This window comes from Caloenas nicobarica, chromosome 3 (assembly GCF_036013445.1).
Source record: "Caloenas nicobarica isolate bCalNic1 chromosome 3, bCalNic1.hap1, whole genome shotgun sequence".
Lineage (NCBI taxonomy): Eukaryota > Metazoa > Chordata > Aves > Columbiformes > Columbidae > Caloenas > Caloenas nicobarica.
In genome coordinates this window covers 49,927,543-49,942,087 of record NC_088247.1, presented here as the reverse complement: position 1 = coordinate 49,942,087, position 14,545 = coordinate 49,927,543, and the positions used below count along the sequence as shown (strand labels likewise).

The following is a 14,545-nucleotide window of genomic DNA, read 5'->3' as shown; positions in this document are numbered from 1 at the left end:
AGCAGCACTTAAAAACCACAATCCTGGACAAAAGCCCCAGCCTGCTATATGCAACAGAACTCAGAATAAAATGATGACTGCAGCCTACAAGAACTGCCAAGCCAAATAATGCGCACAAGCCATGCCTGCTTAATCTCATCCTCTTCTGATGAGACCCCCACATATGCCAAAAAGTGTGATTTATTCACAGGTTTAATTTAAAATCTGGATTAAACATAGTAATTAGCTGCTATAGAGTTGAGAGAAAATTTCTTTTACCATCAACATGATCTGGAGTCACAAAAGTAAAAGTACTCCACAGTATTTACTTCTCTGTAGCCATGCTGGTTTGACCATCTGTTCCTTTTTCCCACAGAAATCAGCAGCAAGATGAAATACTATGCAATTCAACAAGAGCTGAGCCCTGAAGAAATTGCCCAGAAGCTGAGTGTGGCTGAGGAGATGCTGAAGGAGATCAAACACCGTAAGCCTTTCACTAATGAAAGGCAACGTGCCGATGAGGAGGAAGATGCAGCAGAGGACTGTGAGTTTTAAGCCTGTTTTCCATTCACCCACACATTGATGTGCAGCTGGCGGGGGCCAAGCAGCTCTGGATGTGCTGCTGAGCCCCTGGGGAGGAGCAGTGGGTGCTTGTCAAGGTGCACTGAAGGTGCTGCTGCTTCCAAATCCCTGCCCCAAGTCTGCTGGCGCTTGCTGCCCCTGTGGCAGAATGGGCAGAAAAATACGTGTGTCTGTGTGTCTGTGCGTGTCTGTGTGTCTGTGCATGCCTGTGTGCTGCAGTACCTCAGTGATAGCTGCTTAGGAAGGTTGGTGCCTGGGCTGGAATTTCTTGTGTGAACATCTTCCTCCCCCACTGCCAGCTCTGCCATGGGGACAGTAAACTCCAGCAGAGAGAAAAACTGCTGGTATGGGAAAGAGCAGCAGCTCAATTCTCACAGCTCAGTCAACATGAGTCAACAACCCTGAGACAACAAGGACTGTCTTCTCCAGAGTAGCCTGGTTAGCTGTGACAATGACAAACAAACAAAGAGGAAGGAAAGCCAAATGCAGCTTCTGTTAGGAAAAGCTATTTGAGAGGGGGGATTAATGGGGTTAAAATGAGATGCTAAAATGAAAGGCATCTTTCCTTGTCTAAAGAGGACAGAAAATTAAAATCTAGGTATATGATATCTCAACTGAGCTTTCAAGAAATGTGTCTCACTATCCCCTGAGTAACAGCAACAGAAATTGTTGCATAGGTAAGTTTTGTCAGAAATCCAAGCTCTGGATTAATCAGTGGTCTCTGATTCTTCTCCCAGTGCTACAGAAAGTTGAAGAGTTTCATGAGAGGTACAATGACACCAGATCTCTAGTATCTGATGTGCTGGAGCAGCTCAGTGATCAGGATGTGAAGCTGTCAGACCTGGAGGAGGCAATAGACCAGGCGCTTGACCGCGTTCTACAAACAGAGGATATAAATAAGAAAAACACAGCCAGTCTTCAAAGGCGTGAGGTACTATGCAGTACATTTATCTCAACTGTGGTCTGTGAACATTCCATCTCTGCCAGTGCTTAAAATAGCAGATTGCAAACCATTTAGATTCAGGAATCACCACACCAAAAACTAATTTCTTGGACCATGCAACAGGATGAGTTTGACTCTCCAGTTCTAAGAAACAAGTTGTGGAGGTGCAAGGTATGATTGCTTGTTCATGGAGTGACAAGAAACAAGTTTGGGCATGGTATGTCTCAGCAGGCCAAGGAAGAGATGGATACTAATGCCTAAACTAGGTAGATGTATTAAAACAAAACCCAAGAAGCTTAAAATTCCGTGTAGAATGGTTGCTACAAATATTGTGGTGGGATTGTTTCACTTATTATGTATTGATTTATAATATGGAAGGACTTCATGCTCACAAAAGTGATTATATTCTATTAAAACAATTGTTTATAAAGGCTGAGCAACTGCGTTCATGCCCTGGGCTGTAAGTGCGTTTACACTGTCTCATCCAAATTTTCTCTCTGGCCTTCTTGAAACAAAATGCATCCCCGTTTTTTCAGGAACAGCAGATGATTGTCCTTGCATCCAGCACAAATACATTCTCTGACTGCTCAACAACAGATACCTTGAAGCTGGATTTCCTACTTGCTGCGTGAACAGCCTAGCTATAAGGTTACAGCAGTTTTCCCTCATGCTCTGTTCAAATGAATAGTTTCAGTATTTCAAACAAAGTAATCACTCCTGGGGACAGATCAGAGGGGACCTGTCCCCTACAGCACAGAAGGGGCCATGTTTGCCTGTAAGTGGTGGTATTAGATTCCAATCCCATCTGGCTGATGAGGAAATTGAATTTTCAGGTCTCTTATCCCAGAAAAGTACCCAATCCGTCAGCCATACACAAAGAACACTTTTTCTCCTCCCAGCAGTTTCATGATTCTTTCTCTGTTTCTTTGGTTTCCTTTAAGAAAGCAAAACCAGAATGTCCCACCTAAAACATTTCATTTATTTTTTCAGCAAGGAAGAAGATGACACAGAGAATAATTTGGGACCATTTGAAGCAAACTGCTTTCATTTCAATGGCTGAAATTGTTTGGATTCTGGAGGAGAGAGGTTTAGGGAGAAATCCTGTAATCTGAACAACTATCTTGCAAATTCAGGCCAACCTCTGGGCTTCTTAGCATCAGTGGCTGAGCTCTTGAAATTTGCCACCATAGAAGTTCATGCTGATGTGGAAGGTCTAACAATTCAACTGAGAAATCAGGCGTGCTGTTCTCGTGAATTCTTCTATCAGCAGCTTGGGATCCCTCTGTACAAAGCCTCTTCTGTTGCTCCATTGTTTTATAATTACAGTGCCAAGCTGCAGCTCATCTTACATTTATGAAGCAAAGCCTGAAGTGTGCAGTTGCAATTGTTCCCTCTTTTTAACCAGTTGGACCTTCATTATTCCTCACAATGAAGGCAGATGCTATACAAAAGATTGTTCATGTTAGCTTTACTATTGACAAGGAAAGGAGATCTCCGTATTGTAGACTTCAAAAACCTCTGGAAAAAACTAGCCTCCAGAACACTATGAAAAATCCCTGTTTAATTTGTCTCTGCTGGCAATGCACTGAATAATGCTTCATTACAATAATTGATCATGCATTAATAGAAAATGAAATGAATAAATCTTAAAAAAAATTTATTGCACAAAGACAAGGAAATGCAAAGAGTCATTATAATATGCAGCTATTAGAGATGTCTGGGGAAAACTTAGACTTCAAATACTTAGACTTCAAATTTTTCTAAAATCTATTTCATTCATCACTTCATCTTCCATTTTAACTTTAATAAATCTAACAAAAATGGTAACATTCTATTTTAGCAATGCATAGACAGGTCTGGATATGATTTAATTCTTCTTTTTTTTTTCCAGGAACAAGATGAGAAAATAAAAGAGCAAATAGATGAAGTAAATGACATTCTGCTAAGTGCCACAACTATTTTGGCAGGACCACAAAAGGTCAACTCAGAGTTAAGTGAGGTAATAAAGGTAGGTGCTTCAGTGACTTGTTTATATTGTATGTCCTGATTTTTTGAATTTTCAAGTCATGTGTTTAGATCACTAAATAAAAACCTCTCCTTTTTTATACTGCTTCAGTTAAATACTGATGAATATTCCCCCCCCAAAAATTATAAATCTTCCTGGATGAAAAGCTCTGTAATTCCATTTTACTGCCTCAGAAAAATAATTATATTCTAAGGACACCTTATTGTAGGTAGAAGTGAACAAAGGATTTTGCTGTAGACTTCTGAATCATTTCATTACAAGCAGCTGCCAAAAGATGCTCTGGTAAAAGACTGCACTATATGCTAAATTCCTTTTTTTGTGCCTGCAAGTGAGCATAGGAGAAGGCTGAACATCCCAGATATAAGTGTTAAAACCAGCCACTGTCAGAATGTAAAACACATATAAGCAGATTGTCTTACAAAAATCCTCTTCTGTAACTCTTGACTAGTATCCAGTGTTTTGAATGAGACAAGATGTTCTAGGAGATCTTTAGAAATTTTAGAGTTTTGGACTTTTAATGAAAAATGAAGAAACTAAAACTGGGCTTTTGCTAACTAAAGTATTTACCAAAGCTGCTTTTTTTTTTCTTTTTTTCCATGTTTTATTTTAAAATTTTGAGATAATTTAAGATTAATGAAAATTCTCCACAAACATTAATTTTGTTCATAGTTACCCACTTTTTTTAACACAAAAGCAAATATCAAAAGCCATTAATTTTTCTTTGATAAACTAATTCGAGAAAACAGAAAGCAGACAGCTTGCTCTATAACCATCCGTGTGTGACCAAGCAGTATGATTTTTTTTCCTCCTGTGTTTTGTGCAAAACAAATTGCTGCAGTTTATCATTTCGAGTTCCCCACTTCTGTGGATCAGTTTACACATAGGGGACGTTCACACTGCAGGGAAGGAAGCAATATGCCACATCATACATCTTCCATCCTCATCAGCAATAAGCATTTTCATGCTTCACTCACTCATTTTTTTTTTCTCCCTCCATTTCACCCTTTTTCATGCATTCTGAGGCCACATTTATAATCCTCTAACATATCAGCAAGGTTTGCTAAGGCAAAGGGATACTACTTCTCCTTGCCTATACATACGTATAGGCAGTATTTAGCGGACTGATTCACAAATTAGACTAACCCAAGATGTCTTAGCACAAGAAACGTTTCTGTGCAAGGAGACAGAAAGGGGTTTTCTACAGCTCACAGCCATATAGCTAAAATCTCTGCCCCTCTCCAGCAATCACCAGGTTGCTCCTGGAGTACAGGCACTGCCCTATGCTGCTCCCCGAGGTGGCAGGTTTGGGAGGGTGTCAGCTGGTCAGGGCTGAAACCATCCCAGGGACCAGGCAGTAATGGGATAATGCACAAGACCACTCACTCCAGCGCTACTTAGTTTACTTGTTCAGATGTCATTTAGAAGTCCAAAAAGCTAATTTCTGACCTGCAGTCTTTACAGAGAAGAGGTTAAAAACAAACAAATAAATAAATTAGTCAATAAATAAATAAATAAAACAAAAACAATTATGCACTCCACCTCCAGATTTAAGAACCACAGTGAGGAGATTTTCACAAAGACCTGGTTTAATTACTTCATCTATTAGCGCTTCACTCTGAAAAATTTGTCATTGGCACCATTTGGGAACAAACATAAAGGATAAGAAGAAATTTCTCAGCTTTTTTTGGTATTTTACATATATATCTCTAATATCTTTTTAAGGGATTCCTGGAATTTTGGTTGATTTTTGTCTTCCTGCATTTCTCTTGTCCTACTGACATTCATGGGACAGACTCTTTCTGATCTTTCCTCTTTTTTGTCTGTTAAAAATATAACATCAAAGAAATACAACATGAAATAAAAACATTATAATAACATAAAAGGTAAAATAAAACATAATCAAAATACAGACTTGATTTTTTACAATTTTCACCTTCTTTCCTTCCTTCCATATTTTGTCTAGAATGTGTCAGGGTTCTACGCAGAAATAGATGGAGCGAAAAAGGAATTGCAAGAAAAACTAGCCAATCTGTCTCTCTTTGACGATGATTTGGTAGAAAAGGCTATGCAGCATGCACACAACCTAAGAAGACTTGCTGATGAGCTGGACTGGTAAAATTTAACTTCAGCAGACTGTTCATACAAATGCCTCTGATGAAACAGCTGAATAAACTAAAGGACAAGCAGAAACGAAGTGACATTAGATATACTGTCTGTAAACAGGCACTGAACAAATCACTGTTAAGTCATGTATGGACGTACTTTGTCAAGGTCCAGAGAGAACAGATGAAGTTGAGCTGAGCAAAATCTATTAATCTTTCCAAAGAATAAACAAATGTATATCTTGCATGACATTGTTCCCTTTCTGATTAGGCATGTTCTTCTCTTCCCATAGCAAGACAATAGGAAAGGTAAATCACTGAAAAGTAAAATCGTACAGGCGGATTAACTGGGGTTTGCAGAAACAGCTCATATCAGTAGGTTTATTCACATCAAAAAATGTTTAGCATTATAGGCCAAAAAATGGGATCATTTTTGTTCAAGAAGTGGTTTACAGATGAAGTAGTTCTGATACTCAGTATGTTGTGTCCTAGTGAAACTGGCCCACTGTAACACCAAAACTTACTGTAAGTCTTCCTAGTTTGCTGAAAGATATTAAATGCATCAACTTTCCCCCAATTTACTAAAAAGTCCCTTTTAGACAGATTTGAAATATGACCTTATTTGCAATTGGGTCTACCCATGGAAAAATTATTGTCACCAAAAAAAAAAAAATCAGCAAGTTCTACCTTAAGTAACATAATGGACATATGCTTTTGGAAGATAAGCTGTAAACTACTCTTCGAGTATATTATCTAAATACCAGTTGTTTCTTAATAGTAGATAGGAGACTAAAGGATAAGATAGGATAGGGACTAAAGGATAAAAGATAAAGATAGGAGACTAGATAGGAGACTAAAACAGAGAAAAAAATAACAGACAGTCTTCTTTTATACAATTGTATAAAGCTGACATCTGAAACTCTGTTCTATAATACCACACAAACTACAGACAACCTAAAAAACAAACAGTATGTTCAGTCTAAGACCAGCTAACTGGGGGCAGCAGAATCACTTCAAAAAAATGCCCCATATGACTAGCCTTCAGCCCTTACCAAAATAATTTTAAAACTACTACCAAGTCCAACACATTAGGAATTTAATAGAAAGTAAACAGAAATAATTATGAAATATCCAGATGGAAATGTGCTGACACTTTTATCTGTTGAGAAGATTGTCCTGCAGTGAAACTTCAATCCTTTAAAAAATGTAGCCTGTCTTCAAACAATTTTATTTTTATGAGTTTGCTTTATAAGCCTGTTATGCTTTTATTTGGTAGAGTTTCTTTTGTCTTGGGGAAATATAGCAGGAAATTCTTGCAACAACATTGAATCTGAAAATTTAATAAGCCCTCGTGCAAACTTTTTGAGGTGAATGCACACGTGTATATATATATATTTCTAGTCTATATCTAAGATATAATCTGAATTCTGTTTATCACAAAACTGTAAAAAAATAACATTTATTGAAAGTTGCTAACAGCTGAAGGTTGAGTCCTAAACCAACTGCTGTTTGGAATCTCTCCTGAAGACCAGGCACCGCCTAATATGCAAATCAAGCTCTACCATGCCAGCAAAGCTATCCTGTATTTTGAAATCTAACTTTTGCAAATTTGCACAAACATGGGCAGTTCTTCACCTGATCCTCCCCCCTTTCACACCTACTTTTTGAAAGTATAGACTGCCAAGTGACACAGCTGTCCTGATCCCTGGTGCAAAACAGTCTTCCCATTCACAGCCAGGAGTTATCCCTAAGGAAGGACAACCAATAGATGTTATTCTGTTAATTTATGGAATATCTAATCTAGATTAAAAAAATATATAATAACTCAGTTGTCATTTGTTGCCGCTCACGTAGACATTAAGGGCAAAATCCCCAGAGTTAAATCACTGAGTCTATCCACATAGTTTTCGCCTGCTTCAGACTGACATAAGTAGTCATACACGATGAAGAGAAACTTAGGACAAGTGTATTTATGTGCATGATTATGTAGTCAGAATTCACAGAAAGTAAAGGGAATGAATCCATTTGAAACTACTTTGATTCGGTTTGGTTTCTTCTTTTGCTCTCTTTTTAATAGGAATTTGCATGGTGTTGATGCCAATGGGTTGGTACAAAGGGCAATAAATGCTTCAAATGTGTATGAAAACATCGCTGGTTATGTTGAAGAAGCTAATAAAGCTGCATTGCTGGCACTGAACACAACAAACCGGGTCAACGATGTAAGTAATTTTCACAAGATCAGCCTTTATTTTGTGATGCTTCAGGGACTTTGGACATCTAAGTATAAAGAAAAAACAAGATTTAGCTTAACTGTCAGCATTGAACTTCTCACTGCACATTTTGCTTTATCTGCTATTTTCTGAGTTAAATCCTAGGTGGTTAATTATTCTGCCAACCTAAAGCCCTCTGGTATTTGAAAAGGTGCAACAGATTCTTCTGTCCCTAAGCACAGGGTGATGCTGCTCTCTGTTGTCACTCAAATTGAGGCATTTCTGCAAAAGTCCAAACAACTCCCTGGCCATGCAGGAACCTGAGCTGGCATTTAGCACTTGAGTCTTCCTACTCCACACAGCACCACGTGGCAGAAAAAGCGGTGAAGAGATCTAACAGCAGCATCACTCTTTCTCACAGAAAGTCAAGTTAACATGGGGCAAATAGCAGACTCGCACACTCAGTGCAGGGATGAGGATGCTAATTTTGTATCTGGCCTTGCTGTTCTAAAATATTTTATAGGTATTTTTGTATGTATATAGTTTGCAACCTAGATACTTGCTACTTAACAGCAACTTATTAGTGGGATAGCAAGAATATTTGGTTACATTACACTGGCCCGAACCCTCAGGAGCTGTGGGATTTTGAGTCTAGTGCTTTGCTTCCAGCACACTACTGGGGACTGCAAGTGCAAGTGTCCATCATCCACCTGGGGTGACAGAAGAAATGAACAGTCACATGCCTAACTAATGTGTAGCACGAGTATCACATTGACCACACTGGAACTGATAATTTAAGAGGAATTTTGTGCTTTCTGCAACTTTGTTATTCAGCATTGTTGTGTGGGAAAGCATACATTTCTCTAAACTTGCATTGCGATCTACAGAAAATTTTGTTTTCCAGAGATTTTTTTTCTGATCCAGGCACCTATCTTAAATGTTAACAAAGCAAATGAAACTGCAGTGACTTGTTGTTACATTTATATGAAGTAATATGTCTTCCACAATTAAACACAATAACAAGGAATATTTGGTAAGCAAGCAATGATAAGACAAGGAGCAATGGGTGCAAACTGGAACATAGGAGGTTCCACTTAAATATGAGAAGAAACTTCTTCAGAGTGAGGGTGACAGAACACTGGAACAGGCTGCCCAGGGGGGTTGTGGATTCTCCTTCTCTGGAGACATTCAAAACCCGCCTGGACGCCTTCCTGTGTAACCTCACCTAGGTGTTCCTGCTCCGGCAGGGGGATTGGACTAGGTGATCTTTTGAGGTCCCTTCCAATCCCTAACATTCTGTGATTCTGTGATTATTCTGACTTTCTTTTTTTGGAACATACTTGTAGGCTGCAGTGGGAATTGATACTCAGATCATTTACCATAAAGGTAAAAGCAACGAACTCCTCAACCGAGCCATAGAGCTACACCGGACAGCAGATGACCGTAAATATATATCCTTTCTACTTTCCCAGCCAGTTTATAACCATGCACATTAAAATAAATTTCAAAAGTAAGGCAGAACTGCTACTGTAACAGAGTAGTGTATTGATCAAAGTTACCACACAAGGTACTTGAAATGGCCGCAGGCCCAGTTTGAGCAGTTCATGTGTTGTCACCCTGCCAGATGCTGAAAGTTTATTTCATTTACAAAAGGACCATTTCAGATATGACTGCTGTTTAGATACATAATCCTTCGAACAGTTGTTTTCAGGTAAACATAATCAAGTGGTTCAACTGAAATCAATTCACAACAGCTGAAGTGTTCAGAAAGCTGGATTTCACCAGTGAAGGATAATAATAAATGTTAAAGGATTTTGGCCTTTTTGCACTGAAAATGAAAGAAAGCTCGAAAATTACAGAAATGACGTCTTCAATTTTTCAGTACCTTTTGAGTTTCTTAAAACTTCCTGTGTACTTGTTGCAGCTATTCTCAGCAGTTCTGGCAAAGCAAAGAGAGATAGCACTGACCGAGACACAGGTCTCCAGATTTTCCTAAGAAGCCCTGTGGCAGGCAGCTAATGCCTGGGACCTTCAAGGTTGCTTTTTCCTTTGGATTATATGAAGTTCAGAGTGCTAGTATGCCCTATACTAAAAGAAGCTATAGCATACTGCCTATGGTGTATTAAATGCTTAACAACATGCTTCCACAGGACAAAATTTAGCTTTTTAAATGCTACTTTGATGCCACTCAACTATACCTCAAATTTTTTCCCCACAGGTAACGATTTAACCATTGCAGACACCAGCCAGTACGTTAATGGCACTCTTGCCAGAATGAATGCTCTGCGAAGCCAACTGATGAGAGCCATCACAAAAATGCAATCAGCAGAGCCAGGTTGTAAGAGGAACTTCATGATGCTTTATCTTCGTACATTTAAGAGCATATTTTATCTTTGCATATGGCCTATGAAGTTGGTATTAAGATTTCAGTCCCAGGAGGCCTAAAGGAATTTGACTGAAACTACAGACCCAGAGAGCAAACATCCAGCTTTAACACATTCATAATGAAACAGTATGTTTTGCCACCTGAAATTATTAACATTCTTCTTGGTCCTCCTTCCTACAATTGTCCACTCCCACGTTACATTTGATCTTTTCAGGGCTTGAAGAATCTATAGGTCTGTGGATTTATTGTGTTGATAGTCAAAACCTAATTCACATATACATCACACATGGGAAGTAGAGTATTTGGGATGTAATTACTGGCAGTCTTGATTCACAAAATCTCACCTTAGGTTTTCAGAAAAGAGACATCATAAAGCATCAAGAAGTATATCTGAAGGTGCTCAAAATCAACATGGTTGAGATTTCTTCATTAACTTCTACTAAAAATGGCTGGATTTTACCCTCAAGACATTATCATCTGCAAAATGCCACAGGTTTTACAAATACAGTCATTAGTAACTCAAAAAAAAAAAAAAAAGCCAGGTATGAGAAAACAAAGCCTAAAACCACTTTAGTTTCTTGGGTGTCTGTCCTTCAAAAATAACTTTCACGAAAAATATTCAACAAATACATGCATTTTCTTTTAAAAACTTGATGAAGAATAATGTATTTTTTCATCTCTCTACCAACTTTCTTGGCCTTATAACACTCATCAAAATCCAAGGACATTGAAAATTTCTAACAATCTAGAATGGAAATTAGAATTTATTAAATTTTAAGAATTAATAAAACTGTAGACCAACCACAGGAAGTTTTGAATATTCTCTGTGGAAACAAAGTAAAAAAAAAAAAAAAAAAGAAGCAAGGTTGGGTCCCCATTCCACAGAAAGTAAAATCCCCTTATAGCTTGCTTGAATCTTTGAAAGTGTTCCTTTCTTCTCATCCCTCTTTATTCTGTAGTGGAGGCCAGAGAGCGTTTGGAACAAGCTAAACTGAAGACTGCAGAGGCTGTAAGTGCTACCATGACAGTAACACAGGCTACAATCCCCATGGATGAGAATGTGAGGCTATGGTCTCAGAACCTGCAAGACTTCCAGCACAATTCAGCGGCGTACAACAGCGCTGTGCATTCAGCTGGGGATGCAGGTACGGTGACCTAAATTATGCCATTCCTTAGCATTAAAAGGTCAAGGAATCTTGTATAAATTGTTTACATTGCACGTTAATTGCATATAATCCTCTAGCATTTTACCTCCATGAAAACATTTCAAAAATTAGCCGTTGTCTAGAGACTTGACTGTACTTTAAAACTTTTGGATACTTAGGCATTTCCAAAAATAACCTAAACACTTAAGGTCTGAGGTCTTACTGGCTTTGAAGTCATTTTACCAGAGTACTAAGGTCACACTGAACAATAGACAGCTTGTTTAAATACTTCTCGCTATTATGATTGGCAGTTCGGTTATTATTTTTTTAACATTGAGAGGCATTTGCTAACAGGGCTTTTTTGTCTTCGGTAGTACAAACATGGAGGAGAAACGGTGCCTGACTTGATGAGTGTAAACAAAGGGGGCAAAGAGGATTAGGGAAGAAATATAATATTTAAGCAGGATGACTGCTGGAAAAGCTTGTAAACATCACATTAATTCCTCTTTTGTTATCGAGGAAGGAGGAAAAATAGAGAAAAAATTTGAAGATCTGTTATGAAAAAATTAGGGTAAATAAAAAGACAAGAGAAACACTGAGGAAGGCTACAAAACTGAAATGAAGAAGGTAGAAAACAGTGGAAAAAGAGGCATTTTAGTGTACAGTAAGCTTTATATAGAATATCTAATCACTGACCCCTAGCACAGAACGTCTTTCAGGACTTAATCGGAATAACTGGAGAGTCTAAAGTTCTCTATGGCCCACTCCTACACTGGACTTGGAAAGTAAAATATGAGTGAAAAGGCTCGAAGAAAAGAGAGGGAAGGACTGTGGAAAATATAGCTTTTCGTTCTGTCCAAAGAGAAGCGGGACTTGTAGGACTCCATGGGATCTTCTGACACTCTGGGTTGCTCTGAACGAGGCTGAGAGATGCTTCAGCCTTTAGTAAACACAAAATGGGAAGCACAGAAAAGTTACTGGAGGTTACTCTTCCTTCTTTCCCTTCTATACATTCCCAGTACCTCTGAGGATTAGCTCCTCCACCTGTCTCTCTGCTGTCTTCTCAGACAAAATTAAGAGGGGAAGAGCACAAAAGCAGGTGGATGCAAGTTGGCAACCTCTAAAATATAACTGCAAACACTAAAAATCTTGTCTTAACCTTTATTGTGAATCCATGTCATTAAAAATTAACTATGAATACTGAATCTTTCTTATATGCATGTAGCTTGTGGCTAAAATCACATTTCATTATGCTCAGCTAGTTGTACCTACATCTAATTAAAGATGAAAAATGATGTGATGTGTAAATATCCTTCAAAGGGCAGCATGTCATTGGAATCTGATGTGAAGAAATTAGATTATAATTAGGGGTACTTATTTTTCTTTCTCGGTAATTCTTCTGTCTGCTTATCTTTCTGGGAAAGGACTTCTCTCCCTTTGAACACACCAAAGAACCTGCATTTCCCTTTGATAACAATCCTATTTGCACACGTACCAGAAGACACAGCAGTGAAAGGCCAAAGGTCCAGGACTCTGACGACTCCTGGCAGTTGTAGGCAGGAAAACTGAAGAGATTAAGTGCTAACTCATAAGGGCTGGGATAGGTAGTAAGCACAGTTTAGGTGCACATGCGTCATCAACTGAGGCTCTATACCATTGTACAGTACAGGCCTATAACCACAGTCTGAAGGCAGCAGGTGTTTCTGTCAGCAGAGTGGACTGTGAACCACACGCAGACACATTACCTATGCAGCCTTTGCTGCTACCCGGGTGATAACCCTTGGGAGAGATACACAGCTGAGGGATGAAGGAGATAACCTGTTCATAGGACAAGAGGAAATGGCCTCAAGGTGCACCAGGGGAGGTTTAGATTGGATATTAGGAAAAATTTATTCAGAGAAAGAATCGACAGGCATTGGAACAGGCTGCCCAGGGAAGTGGTTGAGTCACCATCCCTGAAGGTATTAAAAAATATGCAGATGTGGTGCTTAGGGACATGGTTTAGCGGTGGCCTTGGCAACGTTAGGTTAACGGTTGATCTCTATGATTTTAAAGGTCTTTTCCAACCAAAATGATTCTGTGAGTCTATCTCCCCTAAAATGAATTTGAAGAGCTCATGAACCATAGCTCCCAGCTGCAGTTCCTATGTCAGCCATAGATAGCCAGTGAGATGCTGAACAAATAATCCTTCTGCTCCAGTTGCCATATCCGTAAAACTGGGTTTAACATTTACTTTCCTTGAAGGAAGATGGAAAGGTTAAAACTATTAACATTTGCAAAGCTCCTTGAGGAAAGAATTACAGACGTACAACACCATGGTAGTACCTATGAGTCCCATGAACAAGTGGTCTCCTTTGTGCAAACTTCTCTGCAAAAACTTCTGCAATACTAGATTCTGACAAATCACTACCCTTTCCAAAATCACTGCCTCTCACACACCACAGTCAGGGGTTGTTCTTAAAGCAGAAAGAGATAGTTGAGTTAACCTAAGAGGGTAAGGAAGAATTTTCCTGGTGCAAAACTAGTGTTACTAAGAGGGGAAAAAAAAAAAAAAACACGCTGTCACTTCTTTTCTAACTGCAGTGAAGAAGCTTACAGAAGTCTTCCCTCAACTCCTGGACAAACTGCGCAGAGTAGAACAGAAGGCACCAGCAAACAATATTTCTTCCAGCATTCAGCGGATCAGAGAGTTAATTGCTCAAACCAGGAGTGTTGCAAGCAAGGTAAAACTTTTGGAATGGACGTTCGGTTACTAGTGCTAATAATCAAATGTATCTTACTAGGAGCTTCATTTTCTTGGGCTATGTTAGAAGCCCAAACCTTGACCTTATCACCTCCCAACAAATGGATAAACAAAGTAACTGTGGAAGTCATTAAAATCTTTACAGTTGCTATTTGCAAGCAGTTAACATTACCATGGTATTCATGGTAGACTACTGCTACTGCATTAGCAACTTTAATTAAGTAATTGGCAGATTGTTAAAGATGGCTGCACTAACAAAACCATTTAAAGCTAAAACTAATAGGTCATTACTCAGCTGGCAACATTAGTTACAAGCAGTAGTAATTACAGCAATTTAATGCAAACTTTTCTGAGATGACAGTATTTCTTTTTTTTTCTTTTGAATTAATTTTCTGTAAGCTAAGAGAATCTTTGGTTCATACATATTTA

At 38.7% G+C, this 14,545-nt stretch overlaps 1 protein-coding gene across 1 annotated transcript in view; it reads left to right on the top strand.

Moving 5' to 3' along the window:
- LAMA4 (laminin subunit alpha 4) overlaps positions 1–14,545 on the top strand; it is a 100,169-nt gene that overhangs the window by 53,353 nt on the left and 32,271 nt on the right. The window contains exons 10-18 of the mRNA XM_065630716.1: positions 356–523; positions 1,299–1,492; positions 3,396–3,512; positions 5,494–5,642; positions 7,710–7,851; positions 9,189–9,285; positions 10,061–10,177; positions 11,188–11,373; positions 13,957–14,096. Of these exons, the coding sequence (XP_065486788.1) occupies positions 356–523; positions 1,299–1,492; positions 3,396–3,512; positions 5,494–5,642; positions 7,710–7,851; positions 9,189–9,285; positions 10,061–10,177; positions 11,188–11,373; positions 13,957–14,096 (1,310 nt within the window). The remainder of the gene's footprint in view (positions 1–355; positions 524–1,298; positions 1,493–3,395; positions 3,513–5,493; positions 5,643–7,709; positions 7,852–9,188; positions 9,286–10,060; positions 10,178–11,187; positions 11,374–13,956; positions 14,097–14,545) is intronic.